Here is a 19,254-nt window from a genome sequence, read left to right as displayed (position 1 = left end):
TTGTCTGTCAAAATCAACAGCTTCCATCTCCATATGGGGAATAAGGAGACACACACTTAATCTACCTAAGAGAGCAGGGCAACATTTAATGAATGTGAAGGGCTCCATAGAAAAAATTTAACTGAAAAGTGTGTCACAAACTGCTCACACTGATATAGTCCCTTTGACTCCAGTGGCGACCATACTAAAAATAAGTGATTTGTGAATAGACCCTTTTATAGAGCTACTGGGGTGGAACTGCTTACATATATGCATGTGTGTGCATATTTCAATATTGGTAAGTGTTAAGGCTGAAATTAAAGAAAAGATGGGGCAACTTACAATAGGAACCACCTCCTTATTTATTTTATTATCTTACCACCACAAACACACACATTTTATTAATGACCTAGCTGTGAACACCTAGTACATTTGGGAACATGTACCATCTTCTCCCTCAGATCAATCTGAGGGGGCAAACGGTTCTGCTTCACAATGGAAGAGGCTGTACACGGAACTTGGATGAGTGGGAAAGAACTAAGTAGTATTTGGGGTTGATGAACAGAATATACCTGTATGAGTATTCATTTTACAAAACGCATGTGTCAGCTGAACAGCAAAGGTTTGGAGAAACCAGAGCACATCCTTCAGCAGAAGAACCTGCACTTGCTCCTGTTTCCATACCTTTCACCAGAGAGTTTGGAGTGGCTTACATATAAAGTTGTCAGGATCATGGCTGACCCAGACACTGGAAAGCCCTCTTAGGAGGAAGAGAATTAGGGTTCCATGCAGCACTTTGCTCCCACTCTAGATATGGAGAAATCTGCACCTGTCCAAACACTGATTAAAGGCAGTAGCAGACCAGACAAGTCTAAAGATGCTGTCAGACAGCTCTATTGACAGAGCTCCAGTCAGGAAGAAGAGTACTCAAGAGGAAGGAGAAGACCAATAATATCATTTGTTATGTACTAAAAGATATTGTAAAGTGACATCCCAGTGGTGATGGCTTCTTAATCTTTCAACCACTGGCTTTTTATGCTCAGTATTCTAACCACTAGGCTTCACTGCTTCTCATAATAATGATGTTATATTAATTAGGTATGTATGACAAATTTCTGATGAGCTGTCAGTTATAATGATCCTCTTCCAGGATGGCAACAGAAGGGGTGGGGAAATAACAAGCCTGGATATAGCTGGGGAACCTACCAGTAAAATGCCTTATATACTTTCAGATCTTCAGCCCATCCAGTGATATATGAATGATGGGCAAGATTTGGAGGCCCCTTGGTTTATAGTCAACCTTTGCTGTAGAATGTTTGGGCTTGTTCACTCAGAAAGTAGAATGTGTCTTCATTAAAAGTTTTGGTGACACTACATCTATCCTACATAGTTAGCACTCATCACTTACTTCCCACATGAGCCCCGGAGCGTGCCTCCTGCACAGGCCAGAGATCAATTCATGGACTAACAAGGTAGGCAGGAATAATTCTGCTGACTGAAGCAAGATCTCAAAAGTCTTCTCCAGAGACTCCCTCACATGCTAACAAGGAAGCTTGCTAACCACCACCATCACACTAAGCAACAGTAAATTCTAAATTTGAACAAATCAAATTTCCCTTGTCGTGCAAGAGGTGGGGATTCTTTGGGTAAGGGCTAGAATTCTGTCCCATTCACAGAACCAAAGACCATCTGACCATCTATGCCACCTATGGACTAAGGAAGTCTTCAAATCCAACATCTTTAACAGTATAGTTGTTATTATGGGCATTACAAAGGGCCAAGCTATATGTTATACACATGGCTGCTGCTGAAAAGTGGACACCTATTTAACTCTGTGTTTGTAATCACTGCTAGAACTTATGCATGTCCTGATTATAGAGCTGCACAAAACCCCTAACCTCCTTGGACCTTTCTTTACAAAAGGAGCGAGCTATTAGGTGACACCCATAGAGAGAAAGCCATTTGATGTTCAGGAGTTATGAGGTAGTCAAAGGTTTTTTCTTTCCCCCATCCCAACTTAAGAAGCATTTTTGTTTAAAGATAAGAGCCATTCCAAGTGGCTCCTATATAAAATTCTTTTTTTTTTTTAATAGGGAGGAGCGCTCAGACCACTTCCATTTCACTTCCCCCCCTGAAATTCCACCTCCTGGAGCTTCCACTGCCACTGCCTGAACTTTGAAATCAAATATGTGTTTATGGGAGGGAGGTATTGGTTTGTTTTCATTCCATTATGTATTTTGTGTTCTTATTTTTAATGTTATGAACTGCCCTGTGATCTTCGGATGAAGATATACACATTTAATAATAAATAGATAAATAAATTGGGAGAGGTTTTTTGCTGCAGCTTCCCTTCAAACATCCAGAATTTGGGCCAAATTTTGATTGACCAAAATGTCCAGCCGAGCCCTACTTGATATTATAGCATTCCATGTTTCTCTGTCTTCTGCAAGCAGCAGCCAATGAAGTGGAGTAAGTTTGGGGAAGGGAAGGATATGGGTAAGATTTTTTAAGATGCTATGTGTCAGGTCCTTAGATGGTTGCTCATGAGAAACCAGGCAAAACTCCAGCCGTTTCTTTGGTAGTTTTATTGTGCATACTATGTACAGTGCAGAGCTTAAAAGTTCATGTCTGTCTCAACCATCTGCAGAATCCACGAGTGGCCCCTTCCGGTTCTGACCCCAACATAAGAGTTTCGGTATACGAAATCTCCGCCTCCCCTCTTTTCGTTTCACCCCTCTGCGTGCTTGGGGCGACGGAAATAGCGTGTCTCCCTCCTTGCCCGCTGATTGAGAGGAGTGCAGAGTCTCTCCAACATCCCCAGAGCCTCAGCTCTCCAGCTCCTGAACTGCCTGCCTCTCCCCACTGGAGACCTTGCTGCTCCCTCCGCTGGACGAGGAGGTGCTACTGGTCAGGGGGGACTGAGGCTCTCTGTAGCATCCCGAGAGCCCTTCCACCACCCTGCGCTGAGCTGGGGACGGTTCCCTGACACTATGGAAAGGGAGGGAAGACATAAAGATGTAGTTACCATTTCCGTGGAAACTGTGTGCCACTCGCCTAAAATATCACAAGAGAGAAACCTGTCATTCACCCTCACCTGCCTGAACAACTTTCTTCCTCATTTGGGCCTTGATGAGCTTGTTTTGTTCCAGTCTTGAGTCCCTCCTTGATGACTTGCTGTCCATTTTCTACTTTATTCCAAATTGTGTGCTGGCTTCACAACATTGCCTCTTTGTTTTGCCCTCCAACACTGAATTTCTTCCTCATCCTGGACTTGTTCAAGCCCAGCTTTGCTTTAAGATTGGGAAAATCCACACAATCCAGGGATAACTATTCATAAACTGATTTCCATTTTGATCATTGTAAAATTTAGATGAGGTTATGTGAGTTGAGAGCGAGTTAGTTATCAGATTCTAGCTTACCACTCTTTTGCATCTAAATAAATGACTGTGTCACACTAGGGCTGTTGGTAGGTGGTGTGGCTAAGGGACCTAAGGATTTATTTATTTTTTGTAATAGACAGGGTTTTCATGTGATATGAACTGTGCAGTAATATCCTCTGACTCTTGATTGTATGAAGAAGTTTTTGAACATGGCCAGCTGTTTTATTTTACAGCTTGGACCAAATCTTAAAATGGTGAGTGCATCCTCTGAACAGTTCATCACAAGTACAAATTGCAATTTGGCATGCCATCATGAACCTTTTTAGTTTGAACTGAGCAGCCATGTGCCAAACTGCAGTCTGTACTTGTGATGAATGATTCAGATGATCCACATGCTGTGAATGTGAAGCAACAGACTGAAAAATTAAGCATTCTGCTACAAAGCAGTTCTGAGAATCAACTCTTTGTTTAGCTTGCTTCTGACTGTGTGGCCTGTTAATCTTGGTCCTGTGGTTTGACTTGGAATGAGTTTGCAGAGTTTACCATTTCCTTTTTGGAACACATGAAATGCAGACATGCACCTGTTAACACCCTGGGACACTACTGGCCAAGGTACATCTCTATTTGGAGAAATGCATCTCTGCACACTAGGTGCATCTCTAATCTCCAAGAGGATCACTGTTGCAAATGGATCAAGAATGCCTGCTGTTTTAAATGTGACTTGCCCTCAGATGGATTCTTATACGGGCAAACAGTTTTAACCCAATTTGCTTTAAATGTGCTGGTTTCTCCCTGGCATGGAAAAGTGTGATGGCAAAAAGGTCAAAGTGTGGCAATGCATGGGGTATGATTTTGTTCTGTCCTGAGCCCAACACTGCATCTCTTACCATTCAATGCTCAGAGACCTGGGACGGAAGGCAGACAGCTCAGCCGAGGCATACTCAGCTTTCCTTCTCTTCTCCTGCTTCTGTTTAATTGATAACCGGTGTGTGAACTTAGAAAGGCTGCCCTCAGACCTGGGGAAGGGGGAAAGGAGAGGTGTTAACTTCATCATAGCATGACAGTAACCAAAGGGAATGGCAGGAGCAAGAGGCCAAGATGGAAAAGTAGGTGGCTGAATCTTAGAAAAGGAAAGAGCAGAGCAATGAATTCACAGGACCACCTACTACTATAGGTGGTTCATTGCATGTAAAACTAGCCTGATTTACTCACATAGCTAGGCTTCCATCAAATAAGTGTGAAATGTGGCTTTCTTCTACACTTGCATGGAATACTGTTTCAAAGTGGAGAAACAAATCAACAATAGCTATTTGAATGCTGGTTTTTGTAATCTGCTCTGAGACCCTTTTTGGCTAAAGGGTGGGTTATAGTTACCATAAACAAAAAAATAATGTTGAAAACTGCAAACCTGTATTTTAACTAGGCAAGTAAAGCATTTTTTTTATAGGTGACAACATTTTTATTAAGGAGTCTGGTGGCACCTTTCAGTCTTAAAGCACAGGTTGAAAGTTTTGAAGTCATTGATTTAAGGGATATTCAGAATGAAGGTGAGGGAGTCAGCAAAGAAATTGCTAAAGGTTATTAAAAAAAAACCCCAGCAACTTCGTGGTCCTTGGTGTATGCATCCATATTGGTATTTGCTTGTGTGTTACATATATATCTAAGCCAGTACATTTTTGTGACTTACTTTAACCAAGCAAATTACCTCAGAAACATTTCCCAGAAAAGCAGCCCCACTGTCTCTCTTTACAATACTGGAATAAACCTCAAATAGCTAGCCATTATTCATATATGTTTTTAAACATTGGCATCTTCAATTCATTAACTCTGGTTATTGATATATTTTTCAGTTTATAAATTTGCTGTTCCTCACGACAGAGTGAAGGCAGATTTTTGGAGGAGGAAGCCAAATGTCTAAATATTACCACTGAGAAATAGTAGGCTTGGGCTTTTTAATATCATTCTTTAGAAATAATCATTTATTTATTTTTACTTTGATGGAAGGAATGGGTGATTGCCTTTTTATGGGGGGGAATGAAGCAGCTCTAAAGAAAATACTGGAGGAAAAGATATCTGATTAGGAACAATTACACATCTCATTAAAGCCTGCAAAACAGAACCCACAGCTCAAAAGCTATCTCTGTCATTAAATATCTCCCCTGCAATTCCAAGTCAAAGCTCTGGTGGTAATGAGTCATATTTCAATTAACTAGGTCTCAGTAAAATCAAACTCTTACCTCGCAGGCTGTTTCTACATTCAGATGCTGAACAGAGCAGTGGGGAGATACCCAAGTGATATGGTTTAAAGGTTTAGATGAAAAACTCCTTTCAATAAGCCAGGCATTTCACACACTGCACAGGTAGGTGAAATTTCACTGTAATTTCTATTCATTAACCACACACACATTTACCCCTTATTCTGTTTAACAGCCATTCAGTACATCAGGAAAGAAGGTACGTTATCTGGCAACACATGATGTCCTGTGATCAGTCACATCTATGATCTCCTGAGGCACTGTTCTTTGGAAAAGATATCGCTGCCAGCATAAGAAGAGCCTGTCGGATCAGGCCAATGGCCCATCTAGTCCAACATCATTTCTCATAGTGATCTGAAAACTATAGTCTGAAGTCTACAAGATGAATCCAGAGACCCCAAAGAGGACCCTAATAATTACTGCCCTGTGTGTTTAAGATCTATTACAGGAAACATTTGTACCAGCTTTCCATGCAATAAAACATAAAGCCTGCATTAGTGACCATAATAACTTTGGGTGAAAGCAAATGGTGTTTACATCAGGTCACTCTAAACAAGATCGCTGCCTAGTACTGTCATACTTGGCAGAGTAATAAAACAAAACCAATGGAAGACAGCCTGCACTGATTTAAAAGCAACCTTTGGTCTTATTTACTGTGAGAGATTATACAGCAAACTGAATTAGACTACTATGGTTAAGAGATGGTTGCTCTTGATCCAAGCTTATATCAAAGCACATCAACCTAACTATACAGACATACCCTCACTTAATGTGCGATCAACTCATGTGTGACCGCAGATATGTGTAGTACTGGGAAATAAATAAATAATTCAATTCAAACCTGGAAACAGTGGGAGAGCTGGAAAGTCCTCGTGGCTCATGAGGAGACCCTTCCCAGAGCCTAAAGGGGATGCCAATGAACCAAATTCCATAAATAAAGGTTTAAAAGGCTTTTAAAAAAAAGAACTTGTGGACTCCAAAATGGTGCCACACAACCCCGTTCAACAGCTGTTGGGTGCAAAGCTGTACTGCAGTGGGCTCGAACACACTGTTCCCTGCCCTTTCTGGTGATCTGGAGGCAAAGGTATAAAAGAAAAAGGTATGGTACTTCTGGTGCCTCTTAAATCACCCTAGTTCCCTACTCTGACAATCTGGCAAAAGTGAGGGTGGGGGTGAGGGGAATGTAAAGCCACAAAAGGAACCAAGTCATGGAACTTACCCCGTCAACCAAGGTACAAAAAACCAACTGAAGACAGGAGGCAAAGCGATATAATCCACAAAGAACCCCCCAAACCAAAGGTAAAATCCAAAGCAAGGAAAAAGCTCAGTTTCAGGGGGGGAAAGGGGGGGGGAAATCAAAGCACAGGTAAAGTAACTAAATTTATTCAGCACTGAAAAGACCAGAAACAGAACAAAAACAAGGATTTAGAGGCTTTTTAGAGGGTTCTCCTCACTTATGCACTTTTCCTTTATGCACGCAAGGCCCCCAGAATGTAACTCCCATGTAAGTGGGTAGTCACCTGTGTTGTAGTAACAGTGGTAATCTATCTGTAGTACTTTCTTCTACACATGGAACAAGTCAAAGATATGTACTTGCACCACCTTATTTAATTTATACTTTGCTCATCTTCCCAAATATTTGGCCTCAATATCTTTTCATCCTCTTAAACCAAACACTGCTAAAGTTAACTTCCTGTTATATGCAGATGAGTCCATTTTAATGTTGCAAACCTGGTTATGACTTGTGGCACAGCTCATTGGACTGGCAGGTTAGCATAGGAGAAAACTATTAACTATGCAAAACAGTGCTTTCAAAAAGGAAGACCAAGGATTCTATGGCCATGGATAGCCACAGATTAAAATGAGATGATTCCTACAGTCACCTCAGGATCTGGTTTCATGACTCTACTAACTGGGCTATGCCGGGCAAATCATCAAAGGCCATAGCAGAGCATATAATAAGAGCATTACTTTGATTTTTCTTCATAAAAGCAGGTAAATTTGCTCTGGGAGCCAAATGACTATAAACTACAAAGGCTGTGAAGCAAATATCGTATGAAACTTCAATCTGATTTCCTTGGCTTAAAATTTCCTTAGAAAAAAATCTGAATCATTATTTATTAGTGCTGTAGTAGGTACACCTATGGAGGTCCTGTACACCCTAGGTAGTGTGGTTGCTGACCTTGAACCAGACATCCTAGAGAGTGAAGTCAAATGGGCCTTAGAAAGCACTGCTAACAACAAGGCCAGTGGAAGTGATGATATTCCAGTTGAATTATTTAAAATTTTAAAGGATGATGCTGTTAAGGTGCTACACTCAATATGCCAGCAAGTTTGGAAAACTCAGCAGTGGCCAGAGGACTGGAGAAGATCAGTCTACATCCCAATCCCAAAGAAGGGCAGTGCCAAAGAATGCTCCAACTACTGCACAATTGCGCTCATTTCACACACTAGCAAGGTTATGCTTAAAATTCTACAAGACAGGCTTAAGCAGTATGTGGACCGAGAACTCCCAGAAGTGCAAGCTGGATTTTGAAGGGGCAGAGGAACCAGAGACCAAATTGTGAACATGCGTTGGATTATGGAGAAAGCTAGAGAGTTCCAGAAAAACATTTACTTCTGCTTCATTGACTACGCAAAAGCATTTGACTGTGTCGACCACAGCAAACTATGGCAAGTTCTTAAAGAAATGGGAGTGCCGCATCACCTCATTTGTCTCCTGAGAAATCTCTATGTGGGACAAGAAGCTACAGTTAGAACTGGATATGGAACAACTGATTGGTTCACAATTGGGAAAGGAGTACGACAAGGCTGTATATTGTCTCCCTGCTTATTTAACTTATATGCAGAATTCATCATGTGAAAGGCTGGACTGGATAAATCCCAAAATGGAATTAAGATATGCTGATGACACAACCTTGATGGCAGAAAGTGAGAAGGAATTAAAGAACCTTTTAATGAGGGTGAAAGAGGAGAGCGCAAAATATGGTCTGAAGCTCAACTTCAAAAAAACTAAGATCATGGCCACTGGTCCCATCACCTCCTGGCAAATAGAAAGGGAATAAATGGAGGCAGTGAGAGATTTTACTTTCTTGGGCTCCATGATCACTGCAGATGGTGACAGCAGTCACGAAATTAAAAGGCGCCTGCTTCTTGGGAGGAAAGCAATGACAAACCTAGACAGCATCTTAAAAAGCAAAGACATCACCTTGCCGACAAAGGTCCGTATACTTAAAGCTATGGTTTTCGCAGTAGTGATGTATGGAAGTGAGAGCTGGACCATAAAGAAGACTGATCACCGAAGAATTGATGCTTTTGAATTATGGTGCTGGAGGAGACTCTTGAGAGTCCCATGGACTGCAAAAAGATCAAACTTATCCATCCTTAAAAAGCAATTTGTGTCTAGTTTGCCCAGTTAATGCTGGCTGTGTAGCCTACTGTGTATGTGATTTCTTTAGAAAACTTGTACTGCATTAACAATGTACAACACCTGCAATAGTCAAAACACAGTGTGAAAAACAATGCATTATAAAAACCCACCCAGTCTTTTCTACACACACACACACACACACACAATATTTTTGTTCCTTTCCATATGAAAGTGGCTCCTCACATCACAGCTTACAGCTGCGTCTTCTTAACAATGCCCTAGAGAACACTTAGTATGCTGAGGAGGGGATGGGAATTATTTATAAAAAAGGGTGAAGGATATTATTATTAGTTTGTTATATTGTAATATCAATGAGGATGGTTCATATGTCTGTGATAGAGCACGTGCTGGGAATGCAGTAAATTCGAGGCTCAAATCTGGTGTCTCAATTAGGGATGCAAAGATATGTCAAACTATTCTCTTAGTTTCTCATTTTTCTAGCCTTAAATTCAATTCTCCACAATTCTGCAGCAACCTGCATTTAAAAAAGAATCTCATAAAAATTAACCAGCAATTTAGTGCCAATTTCTCCCAATAAACACATTTTTGTATGCCGTTTTGAATAATGTACACATATTGCAAACAATTTCACCAAATATATATTTATTTTTATACATATTTCCCCCCAACATTCTTACATTCCCCAATTTATCAGAGAGGCCCATTTTGTGGCCTGGTGCAGCAGGGGAGAGAGGAGCAATTGGCATCTTAGGTCTTCTGCACAGCTGAGAAATCCTTCATGTCCTTTGCAGCTATGTAGGAGGCCAAAGGACACGGAGACTTCAGGGAGCCAGTCAGCAGCTGCACTGGGCTCCCTGGAGGATGGCATATTGGAGCATCTGGCTGGATCCTTAGGAGGAAGGGGCACCCAGCCCCATCCAATAGGAGGTTCCACTTAAAGGATTCTGGTGGGCAGCACTTTCTATCCAGAAACGTAGTCAGGCTAACAGGCCACAGAGCCCTCTATTACTGGCCTAATGGGTACCACAAGAAGTGGTTCATGTCATGGGGGATCCCAACATCAGCCAATCCCATCTGTTAGCTAACAACAGATCACCCAGTAGGCAGGCTTGGTGATTAAGGGATCCATCCCCAAATTTGTGGCTTTTGTTGTTATTCACCACCTGCTTCACTACACCTGCAAATGTATTTTTTTGTAACCATTTGGTTGGATAACTTCATTGGAAAATTCAGATTAGTGCAAATTTCAAAGAGATAGCTGGGTTTCATTTCTCATATTGTTTTGGAAAGTATGTAATTTGATAGAGTCACCCTTAAATGCAAGCCAAATCCCTAGACTCCATTTAAAAGGGTTGGGATATGAAAGACCTATGGTGTGAGACCCTAGAAAACTGCTGTAAGAGTAAACAGTGCTGGGACAGGTACAGAAAGAGGAGGTAACATAGCTCAGTGGTGCAGCATGTGTATGAGTTCTACATGCAGTAGGTCCCAGTTTCAATCCATGGTATCTCCAGTGAAACAGATAAAGTAGTAGTTGATAGGAAAGTCCCTTTGCCTGAGAATTTGGAGATCAGTTCCCAGTTAGAGCAGACAACAGTGGGTGAGCAAAAAAATCTCAACAGGTATAAATTCTTATGTAGCTTTGCATAGCTTTCTGTGGCAAGACTGTCCAAGGTAAAGATGCTCAACATGTTCCCAAATATTTGCTCTTCTTTAGGAGCAAATCAAACTGAAGCAGACTGATATCAGTCCTTCCTAAGGTCAAGGGTTATTGAAGTACAGTGTTACCTCGGTTCCCGAACACCTCCGTTATTGTATGTTTCAGTTCTTGAGCGCTGAAAACCCAGAAGTAAATGCTTCTGCATTCAAACATTTTTCGGAACCCAAACGTGCAACATGGCTTCCACTGAGTGCAAGGAGCTCTTGCAACCAATGGGAAGCAGCCCCTCAGTTTTCAAACGTTTCAGAAGCCAAATGGGTTTCTGAAATGGATTCTGTTCAAGAACCAAGGTGCCACTATACTAGTACATCCTTGTAACAGGAAATGTGTAAGCAAAGCAGTTAAAACGATGAAGTAAACCACAGTTAGATGAAAGCCAGAAAGTAGTTGTTCTCCATTTAAAAAGAAGTCAATTTCCTTTGTTCTAAGTATTCTTCAAACCTTTATTTGTGAACAGAAAAATAGGAAATAGAGACAAAGAAACATCTTCGTACCAGTGGTTTGCCAACTTCGAAACACTGGTTATTCATAGTTCCACAAAAACTACCCTGATGTTATAATATTTACATTGTGGAAGTAAGTTGCACTGATTTAAACAGAGCTTACTAAAGATACATATTTAGTACTGCTGAGCCAAACAAGTGTGGGGGTTGGGTGGGGAATTTCACCTAGCCTTAGCATTTAGCACCACAAAGTACATCTTTTAATAGCAAGACATTTTGGCAAACAGTATTCACTTGGTTGTTTCACGACCTTAGGAATACGGGCTTTTAATTAAGAGCACAAGTTATGGACTAGAGAACTTGTAAGTGGGTCCCTTGCCACTTACAATTCTGTGATTCTGTGATCCTTTACATATTTATTTTACTGCTGCCTTTCTTCCATGGAACTGAAGACAGTGTTCAAAGAATTTGCAGAAACTTATAGTACCTGTATCATGCACCAGTGACCTCCAGCACAGACAACTGCAATGTGCTCTACATGGGGCTGCAGTTGCAGTTAGGGCAGAATGCAATTCCTAGATTGATGAGTGGGGTATCCTGATGGGACCATGTGTTCATACTGCCACTGGGTGCTGCATAGTTGATGCTCATCCATACATCCACTTGTCTCATGCCTAGAAAGCATGGGTCCAGGCAGTTTTCAGCTTGTCCATTGCTTTCTAGGCCGAGGTCTGAGTGGTTTTCTATTTGTCCTGCCACTTTCCCTAGGAAAACCCACACTTTAGGACTGAGTCAGAGCAAACATCAATCCATGGAAAACCCAATCCATATTTGCTCCAATTCACTGGCAAAGATCAGGTTTCCCTGGGGGAAAGCAGAGGGACAACCAGAAGTCTGGATAAGACCTTGGTGCTGCACAACAAGTCCTTTTTTATGGCAGTTCCCTATTTATGGAATACCCTTCCTGGCAACGTGTGCCTCTCTCCCCCTTTGTTAACATTCAGAATGAATTTTAAAACATTCCTGTTCACCCAGGCATTGGATGGCTGAAATATACTGTCCCTAGTAACCTTGAACTTATTACCTATGAGCATATTTAATTGTTTTTGTTTTATTATTTATTTATTTAAAAATTGTACACTGCTTGATTGTTAAAAACCTCAAAGCAGATTTCAAAAAGGTAAAACAATAAAATCAAGAAAAAGTTATGCCCATACTTAGAAACATGCACAAGTTAAAATACTAAAACAGATAAAAATCACCTCAATTTTCATCTGGGTAGACTTATCTAAACACGGATGTTTTTAGGAGGCAAGAAGAGTACAGTGATGGTGCGTGCTTTATATCAATAGGCAAGGAGTTCCAAAGTGTAGGTGCTGTCACACTAAATTACTGGGTTCTTGCAAATGTGAAACGGGTATTAAGTGGCACCTGTTGTAGTGCCAATTCTGCCAATGGAAGTGGTTGAGTGGGCACATGTGGGGTAAGATGATCTCATAGGTACACAAGTCCCAAGTTGTTAAGCACTTTATATACTTTATAACCCTGAACCTGGCCTGGTAGCAAGTCAGCAACCAGTGCAGATCTCTAAGTGCAGGTGTTCTATGCTGACAAGGCCTCACTCCAGTCGGCAATCATGCTGCAGCATTTTGCACTAACTGCAGCTTCTAGTTCAAGCACGAAGGAAGCCCCGCATAGAGAGCATTGCAGTATTCCAGTCTTGAAGCAACCAGTGCACCAACTGTTGTGACAAGGCTCCCCCTATTCAGGAATGGCCATAGCTGTCAAACCAGTCACAGTTGTTAAAAGGCACTTCTCCCCACTGAGGCTACCTGAGCCTTCAGTGACAGCTGAATCTAGAAGGACCCTCAGGCTACAAACTTGCTCATTCAGGAGGAGTGCAACCACATCCAGGGTAGGCAACTGACCAATTTCTCAGACAAGACAGCTTCTCACCCACAGTGCCTCCGTCTTGCCAGGGTTCAAGCTCAGCTTGTTTTTCCTAATTTATTTTTTGGTTTTTTTAATGTGTATTCTTGGGCTGTTTTATTGTGTGCTACCCTAGACTCCTTTGGGAGGAAGAATGGCATAGAAATTTTAATGACTGAATCAATAAAAAATACATAAAACACAGATCTCCTAAGCTCAGCTACATCATGTGCATTCAAACCATGCCTTGCTACCTTTAAAATTATGCCGAGGAGGGCCCGTCAGTAAGCTGTGGCCATTTATTTACAAAGAGTTTTCAGTAATCTTACACTGTAACTGAAATTTCACTTGCTTCAGATTACAGTGGTACCTCGGGTTACATACGCTTCAGGTTACATACGCTTCAGGTTACATACTCAGCTAACCCAGAAATAACGCTTCAGGTTAAGAACTTTGCTTCAGGATAAGAACAGAAATCGTGCTCTGGCGGCGCAGCGGCAGCGGGAGGTCCCATTACCTAAAGTGGTGCTCCAGGTTAAGAACAGTTTCAGGTTAAGAACGGACCTCCGGAACGAATTAAGTATGTAACCAGAGGTACCACTGTATTTATTCCACTTCTGAGAGTCACAAATAGCAGAAAGGGGCAATACAAGGCAGTGAATTTGCACTCCTGGTCACTGGAAATATCGTTCAGTAGTTCCCCCAGCTTCTGACATTTCACCATGCATTGCTCATGCATTCTGAAGCAAACCTTAAGGACTAGAAAGCCCCACACTGCTTTAAAACAAAAGCCTAACTCTCAGAAAGCCAAATTCTACAATCAGTTCCACATTGTGCAGCTTTTCCGTGCTCCCACAGAATCAAAGCATACACAAGCCCTGAATTCAGGTAACTGGCTGACTTAAAGTTGCTCTGGAACAAACATTCAGTTATGTGCCTCTATCAAGTGGGGAAAGTAGCATTGTTATCTCTCGGGGAACATTTCTTAAGAGACGCACAAAATACTTTAGAACAATGTCCTACAAGTTGGTTGATGAGGTCAAATGTAATGAGTTTGTCAAGCTTCCTATCTACTTGTGAGCACAGCCAGTCCTAGGCAGAAATGTCCTCCTGAGATACATCAAAATATTGCCATGGATGTACAGTGCATGCTCAGGTAGCAGCTATGCAGGCACACCTTTTTTGCAGGTATGCCATTATAAGCATTAACATTTTTAAAGGACTCTTCTTTCAGAACGAAGTTCAGCAGAGAATTAATTCCCTTTTCATTCAGCCTGAGATAAAAATCTTGTGTAATGTGAAAACCCTATCCTCAGAAATAAAACCAATATATAATGATTTTTGCATTTCCCAGGGTCAAAACAACCATCTCCTACCCTAGCTAACTATTAGTAAAGACATATGAAGCCCTGATAAATTTTCATAATTTCAGTGAAGTTATCTTCAGCTTTCTTTGTAATTACTTTGTAATTACTATAGTTGTTTCATCTGAGCAGAATTCTCCTAATTGGCCTGAATTTTGCTTTAGAATAAATTCAGTGGCAGCTTGGAAATTTTAGTTTAAGAAAACTAGGTTTCACTTAGAGCAAAAGAAAATAAAGCAGCTTTCTATAACACCTTAAAAAGTAAAAAGAGCCAAGGCACCACAACCAAGAAGGCTGTGCTTCAGAATATCACTTCTGAAGTAGGGCATGCATTATTATGGAGCAGCATGCAATCTGTATCTCTGTCTAACCAAACATACCTAAGGATCATATTGTCTTTGTACTAGCAATGGGCTGGTCCATCATGCTGCATTTATTTTTCCACTTGCTCATCTCGCAAAACAAGACAACATATAGGCCCTAATGTTTTCCTAATTTATATATGTAGAAGGCAATGGAAATTATCTCTCATATCCAGAGTTATAACACTTCTGATTTTATGAGGATGAACAGATTTATTATTTCAGCGAACCCTGTAGTTCTATCCAGCTGAAGTGAGTATCACAAATGGAAAATGAAATCTTCCACTCAAAGAAATCAGAGTTGCTATCCCCAAACACCAAGGAACCACAAGCCAGTGTCTTCCCATATTCCCACTCCAGGAGTTTTTATATGTACATTATATTTAAGTTACTACTTTGGTACCGCTTCACTTCTAAAGTTATACAACATGTAAATCCATCACACAATCAGAACAGCTGAAAGGACTGATAACCCCTTTTATTACAAAAAAACCAGAAGCTAAGGAATCCAAAGTCACAAAACTCACAATAAAATCACACTAATTGAACACATTCCTTTGGTGAAAGAACACATTAAAAATCCTGCAGATGACATACCAGGATCTATCATTAGGCTGCTCTATAAATCATGAATTGGCTAAAAAAAGGCTATGTGTCAGGAAGGTGACACACAGCAACTAGCCCATGAAGTTATGCATTCATCTGTGCCATTACTACATGTAAGCTTAAGTCATCTGTATGTAAAAGATGCACAAAGCAAGCCATTCTCATATACTTGCACATGGACATCGTTCTGCACATAACACTACAGCTCTGGAGTTGCAATGTACTTATGCAATGAAAACTGGAAGGATCAGGATGCATGAATGTAATTCTTAGAGCAGACTGTAAGTCCCAAGGGTGGGCTTATGTACTTATAAAGGAGTTTTCAGAAGTGCACATGCAACAAGCAAATTCTGAAGGACCTCTCTACTAACTGTACTAAAAAAATTAGCCCTTTTTAGGCATGAGGGGTACCTACAGCACATACACCTCTAGCTAAAGCACTTAGCAATCTGGATGACAGTAATACTGAGAGACAAATTGCTGAGGGTGCTGCTGACTGCATTCATCACCAGCCCAGTGGAACCTTGCTTACCATGGCTTGTAGATGTAAATCAGGAGTAGGCATTGTGGTGCCTGCAACTCCAAACAGCTTCAGTCAACATGGCTAATAGTCAGGAATGATGGGAGTTGTAGCCCAACATCATCTGGAGTGCATCACATTGGTTACTCCTGATATAGATGGATGCAGGCAATAATATCAAGTTGCTGAAATACAGCCATATGGATCAGAAGCCTTTTGGGTGGGTGAATTGAAGTTCAGGATTTGTACACGAAATTAGTTAACTGAATGCAAAGATGCTATCCCCCCTTCCAATCAACCTATCAAGAAACAAACACAATGTAAATTTATCTAAGCTAGAACCCTGTCGCACAGCTGGATGGCCAGGAGTGGCATCGTACATGCACATATCTAAGTACTAAGACAAACTGCAGATAAATCACAATATTCTGTCCCTCATCCCTAAGCTAACGTGCTCAGAGCTTTGGTGGGTTGGAAGCGGGGTGGGAAAGAGAATCAACCAATCAACATCCTGGGGAATGAGACCCCTTGCCAGCTGGCTGCGCCATCAGTTAGGAAAGAGTGCCAAAAATATGGCTAGAATGGGTGTCACTTTAGCTTTCCTCCCTAGGTCCCCCACCAGTACTGCTGCTTTCTCACTCACCTGCTAAATACTTGGGGCTTGTTCTTTTTCTGATGCCTCCTGCTTAGGATGATGAATTCACTTCAGGAAATATTTCTAAACACCTTCTTTCCAAGATGCACGCATGCACACGTTCCATCATAGACAATAACCTAAACTGAACTACTGCTGGCCAAAATTCCCATTCAGGGGCTGCCAGTTTTCCCTAACAGCCTATTCTGGCTACATTTCAACCCCACCCACCAAAACAAGACCTTCCTCTTCATTTGCCACCCATATTTTCCTTTCCCATCACCTTAATTCTCTTCTCTCTCTCTCTCTCTCTCTCTCTCTCTCTCTCTCCTTTCTCCGCTTGTCATTTCCCCCCCAATCTTGTTTCTATAGAAACGAGATTAGCAGAAGGGGGGAATAAAACAGCCCCATGTGACTCAGATTCCAACACTAAAGAATCTCTCTCTCTCTCTCTCTCTCTCTCTCTCTCTCTCTCTCTCTCTCTCTCACACACACACACACACACACACACACACACACTGGTGTTTTACATAACAAGTCATTGTACAGGGATTTTTTAAAAGGGGGGTGAGAGAAAGAGGCAGCAGGGAGTTGTAGAGACATTTCAGGATGGGTCTGTAAGGTAAAAGCACCTACATCTTAACTTCTCAAACAATTTCAATATCATTCAAATGAAGCTATAATCCAGTTTTGCTTAAATTATCAACCAAATCCCATTCCCTGATGTGATGTACTGGGAGTGTAAACTGTCTCACTCATTTGCAGGTCCTGGGCACGAGTGCCCTAGTCTCAGCTTCTATATTTTGTTGTGCAACTGTGAGAAACAATCAGGGGAGGGGGCATGTGTTGGGAGAGAGACACAGAGAGGGCAACATGGGCCAACTAAAGAGACTTGGTGGACCATATGTGGACCAGATTACTGGGTAACATGGGGATGTGGACAGGCTGCTTGGACGAGTGAAACCAACCACCTGTCTCCTTGATCCTTGCCCATCCTGGCTTATAAAAGCTAGCCGGGAGGGGCTGGGCGATGGGCTGCGCGGGGTGGTGAATGCTTCCCTCTGTGAGGGAGCCTTCCCAGCCCCGCTGAAAGAGGCGGTCATTAAACCGCTTCTTAAAAAAAACATCTTTAGACCCGGCCAATATGGCCAACTATCGCCCAGTCTCAAATCTACCATTCTTGGGCAAGGTGATTGAGAGGGTGGTTGCTGAACAACTCCAGGCACGCCTGGAAGAAGCGGACCATTTGGATCCCTTCCAATCGGGATTCAGGCCTCACCATGGGACTGAAACCGCCTTGGTCGCGCTGGTCGATGATCTCCGGCGGGCTAGGGACAAAGGTGAGAGCTGTTTCCTAGTTCTGCTGGATCTCTCAGCGGCCTTTGACACCATCGACCATAACATCCTTCTAGACCGGCTAGAGGGGTTGGGAGCTGGAGGCACTGTTATACAGTGGTTCCGCTCCTTCCTCCTGGGCCGTGTTCAGAAAGTGGTGGTGGGGGATGAGTGTTCAGACCCCTGGGCTCTCACTTGTGGGGTGCCTCAGGGTTCTGTCCTCTCCCCCATGCTTTTTAATATCTATATGAAGCCGCTGGGAGAGATCATCAGGGGGTTTGGGCTGGGTGTTCATCAGTATGCGGATGATACCCAGCTCTACCTCTCCTTCAAATCAGAACCAGTGAAGGCCGTGAAGGTCCTGTGTGAGTGCCTGGAGGCGGTTGGAGGATGGATGGCGGCTAACAGATTGAGGTTGAATCCTGACAAGACAGAAGTACTGTTCTTGGGGGACAGGAGGAGGGCAGGTGTGGAGGATTCCCTGGTCCTGAATGGGGTAACTGTGCCCCTGAAGGACCAGGTGCGCAGCCTGGGAGTCATTTTGGACTCACAGCTGTCCATGGAAGCGCAGGTTAATTCTGTATCCAGGGCAGCTGTCTACCAGCTCCACCTGGTACGCAGGCTGAGACCCTACCTGCCCGCGGACTGTCTCACCAAAGTGGTGCATGCTCTGGTTATCTCCCGCTTGGACTACTGCAATGCGCTCTATGTGGGGCTGCCTTTGAAGGTGACCCGGAAACTGCAATTAATCCAAAATGCGGCAGCTAGACTGGTGACTGGGAGTGGCCGCCGAGACCACATAACACCGGTCCTGAGAGATCTGCATTGGCTCCCAGTACGTTTCCGAGCACAATTCAAAGTGTTGGTGCTGACCTTTAAAGCCCTAAACGGCCTCGGTCCTGTATACCTGAAGGAGCGTCTCCACCCCCATCATTCAGCCCGGACACTGAGATCCAGCGCCGAGGGCCTTCTGTCTGTTCCCTCACTGCGAGAAGCAAAACTACAGGGAACCAGGCAGAGGGCCTTCTCGGTAGTGGCGCCCGCCCTGTGGAACGCCCTCCCATCACAGGTCAGGGAAATAAACAACTACCTGACATTCAGAAAAAACCTGAAGGCAGCCCTTTTTAGGGAAGTTTTTAATGTTTGATATTGTTGTATTTGGTTTCTGTTGGAAGCCGCCCAGAGTGGCTGGGGAAATCCAGCCAGATGGGCGGGGTACAAATAATAAATATTATTATTATTATATTATTATAACCCATTATCACTAGAGATAACTTGAAGCTATTCCGTTTCTTAACATTTCCCTAGCTATGAAGACTAGTTACTAATCACTGGC

General features: G+C 42.4%; 1 protein-coding gene across 7 annotated transcripts in view; it reads right to left on the bottom strand.

Moving 5' to 3' along the window:
* LOC117056348 (ankyrin repeat and fibronectin type-III domain-containing protein 1-like) overlaps positions 1 to 19,254 on the bottom strand; it is a 371,686-nt gene that overhangs the window by 68,821 nt on the left and 283,611 nt on the right. For 5 of the 7 annotated variants that reach the window (XM_033166584.1, XM_033166582.1, XM_033166581.1 and 2 more), the window contains one exon: positions 4,247 to 4,375. In XM_033166584.1, coding sequence (XP_033022475.1) covers positions 4,247 to 4,375 — 129 coding nt within the window. Of the gene's footprint in view, positions 1 to 4,246; positions 4,376 to 16,592; positions 16,889 to 19,254 lie in introns of those variants that run through there. The other 2 variants (XM_033166586.1, XM_033166588.1) reach the window with 2 other exon arrangements.

This window comes from Lacerta agilis, chromosome 13 (assembly GCF_009819535.1).
Source record: "Lacerta agilis isolate rLacAgi1 chromosome 13, rLacAgi1.pri, whole genome shotgun sequence".
Lineage (NCBI taxonomy): Eukaryota > Metazoa > Chordata > Lepidosauria > Squamata > Lacertidae > Lacerta > Lacerta agilis.
Note: the sequence above shows the minus strand (reverse complement) of the source record. Positions and strands in the feature narration are given on the sequence as shown.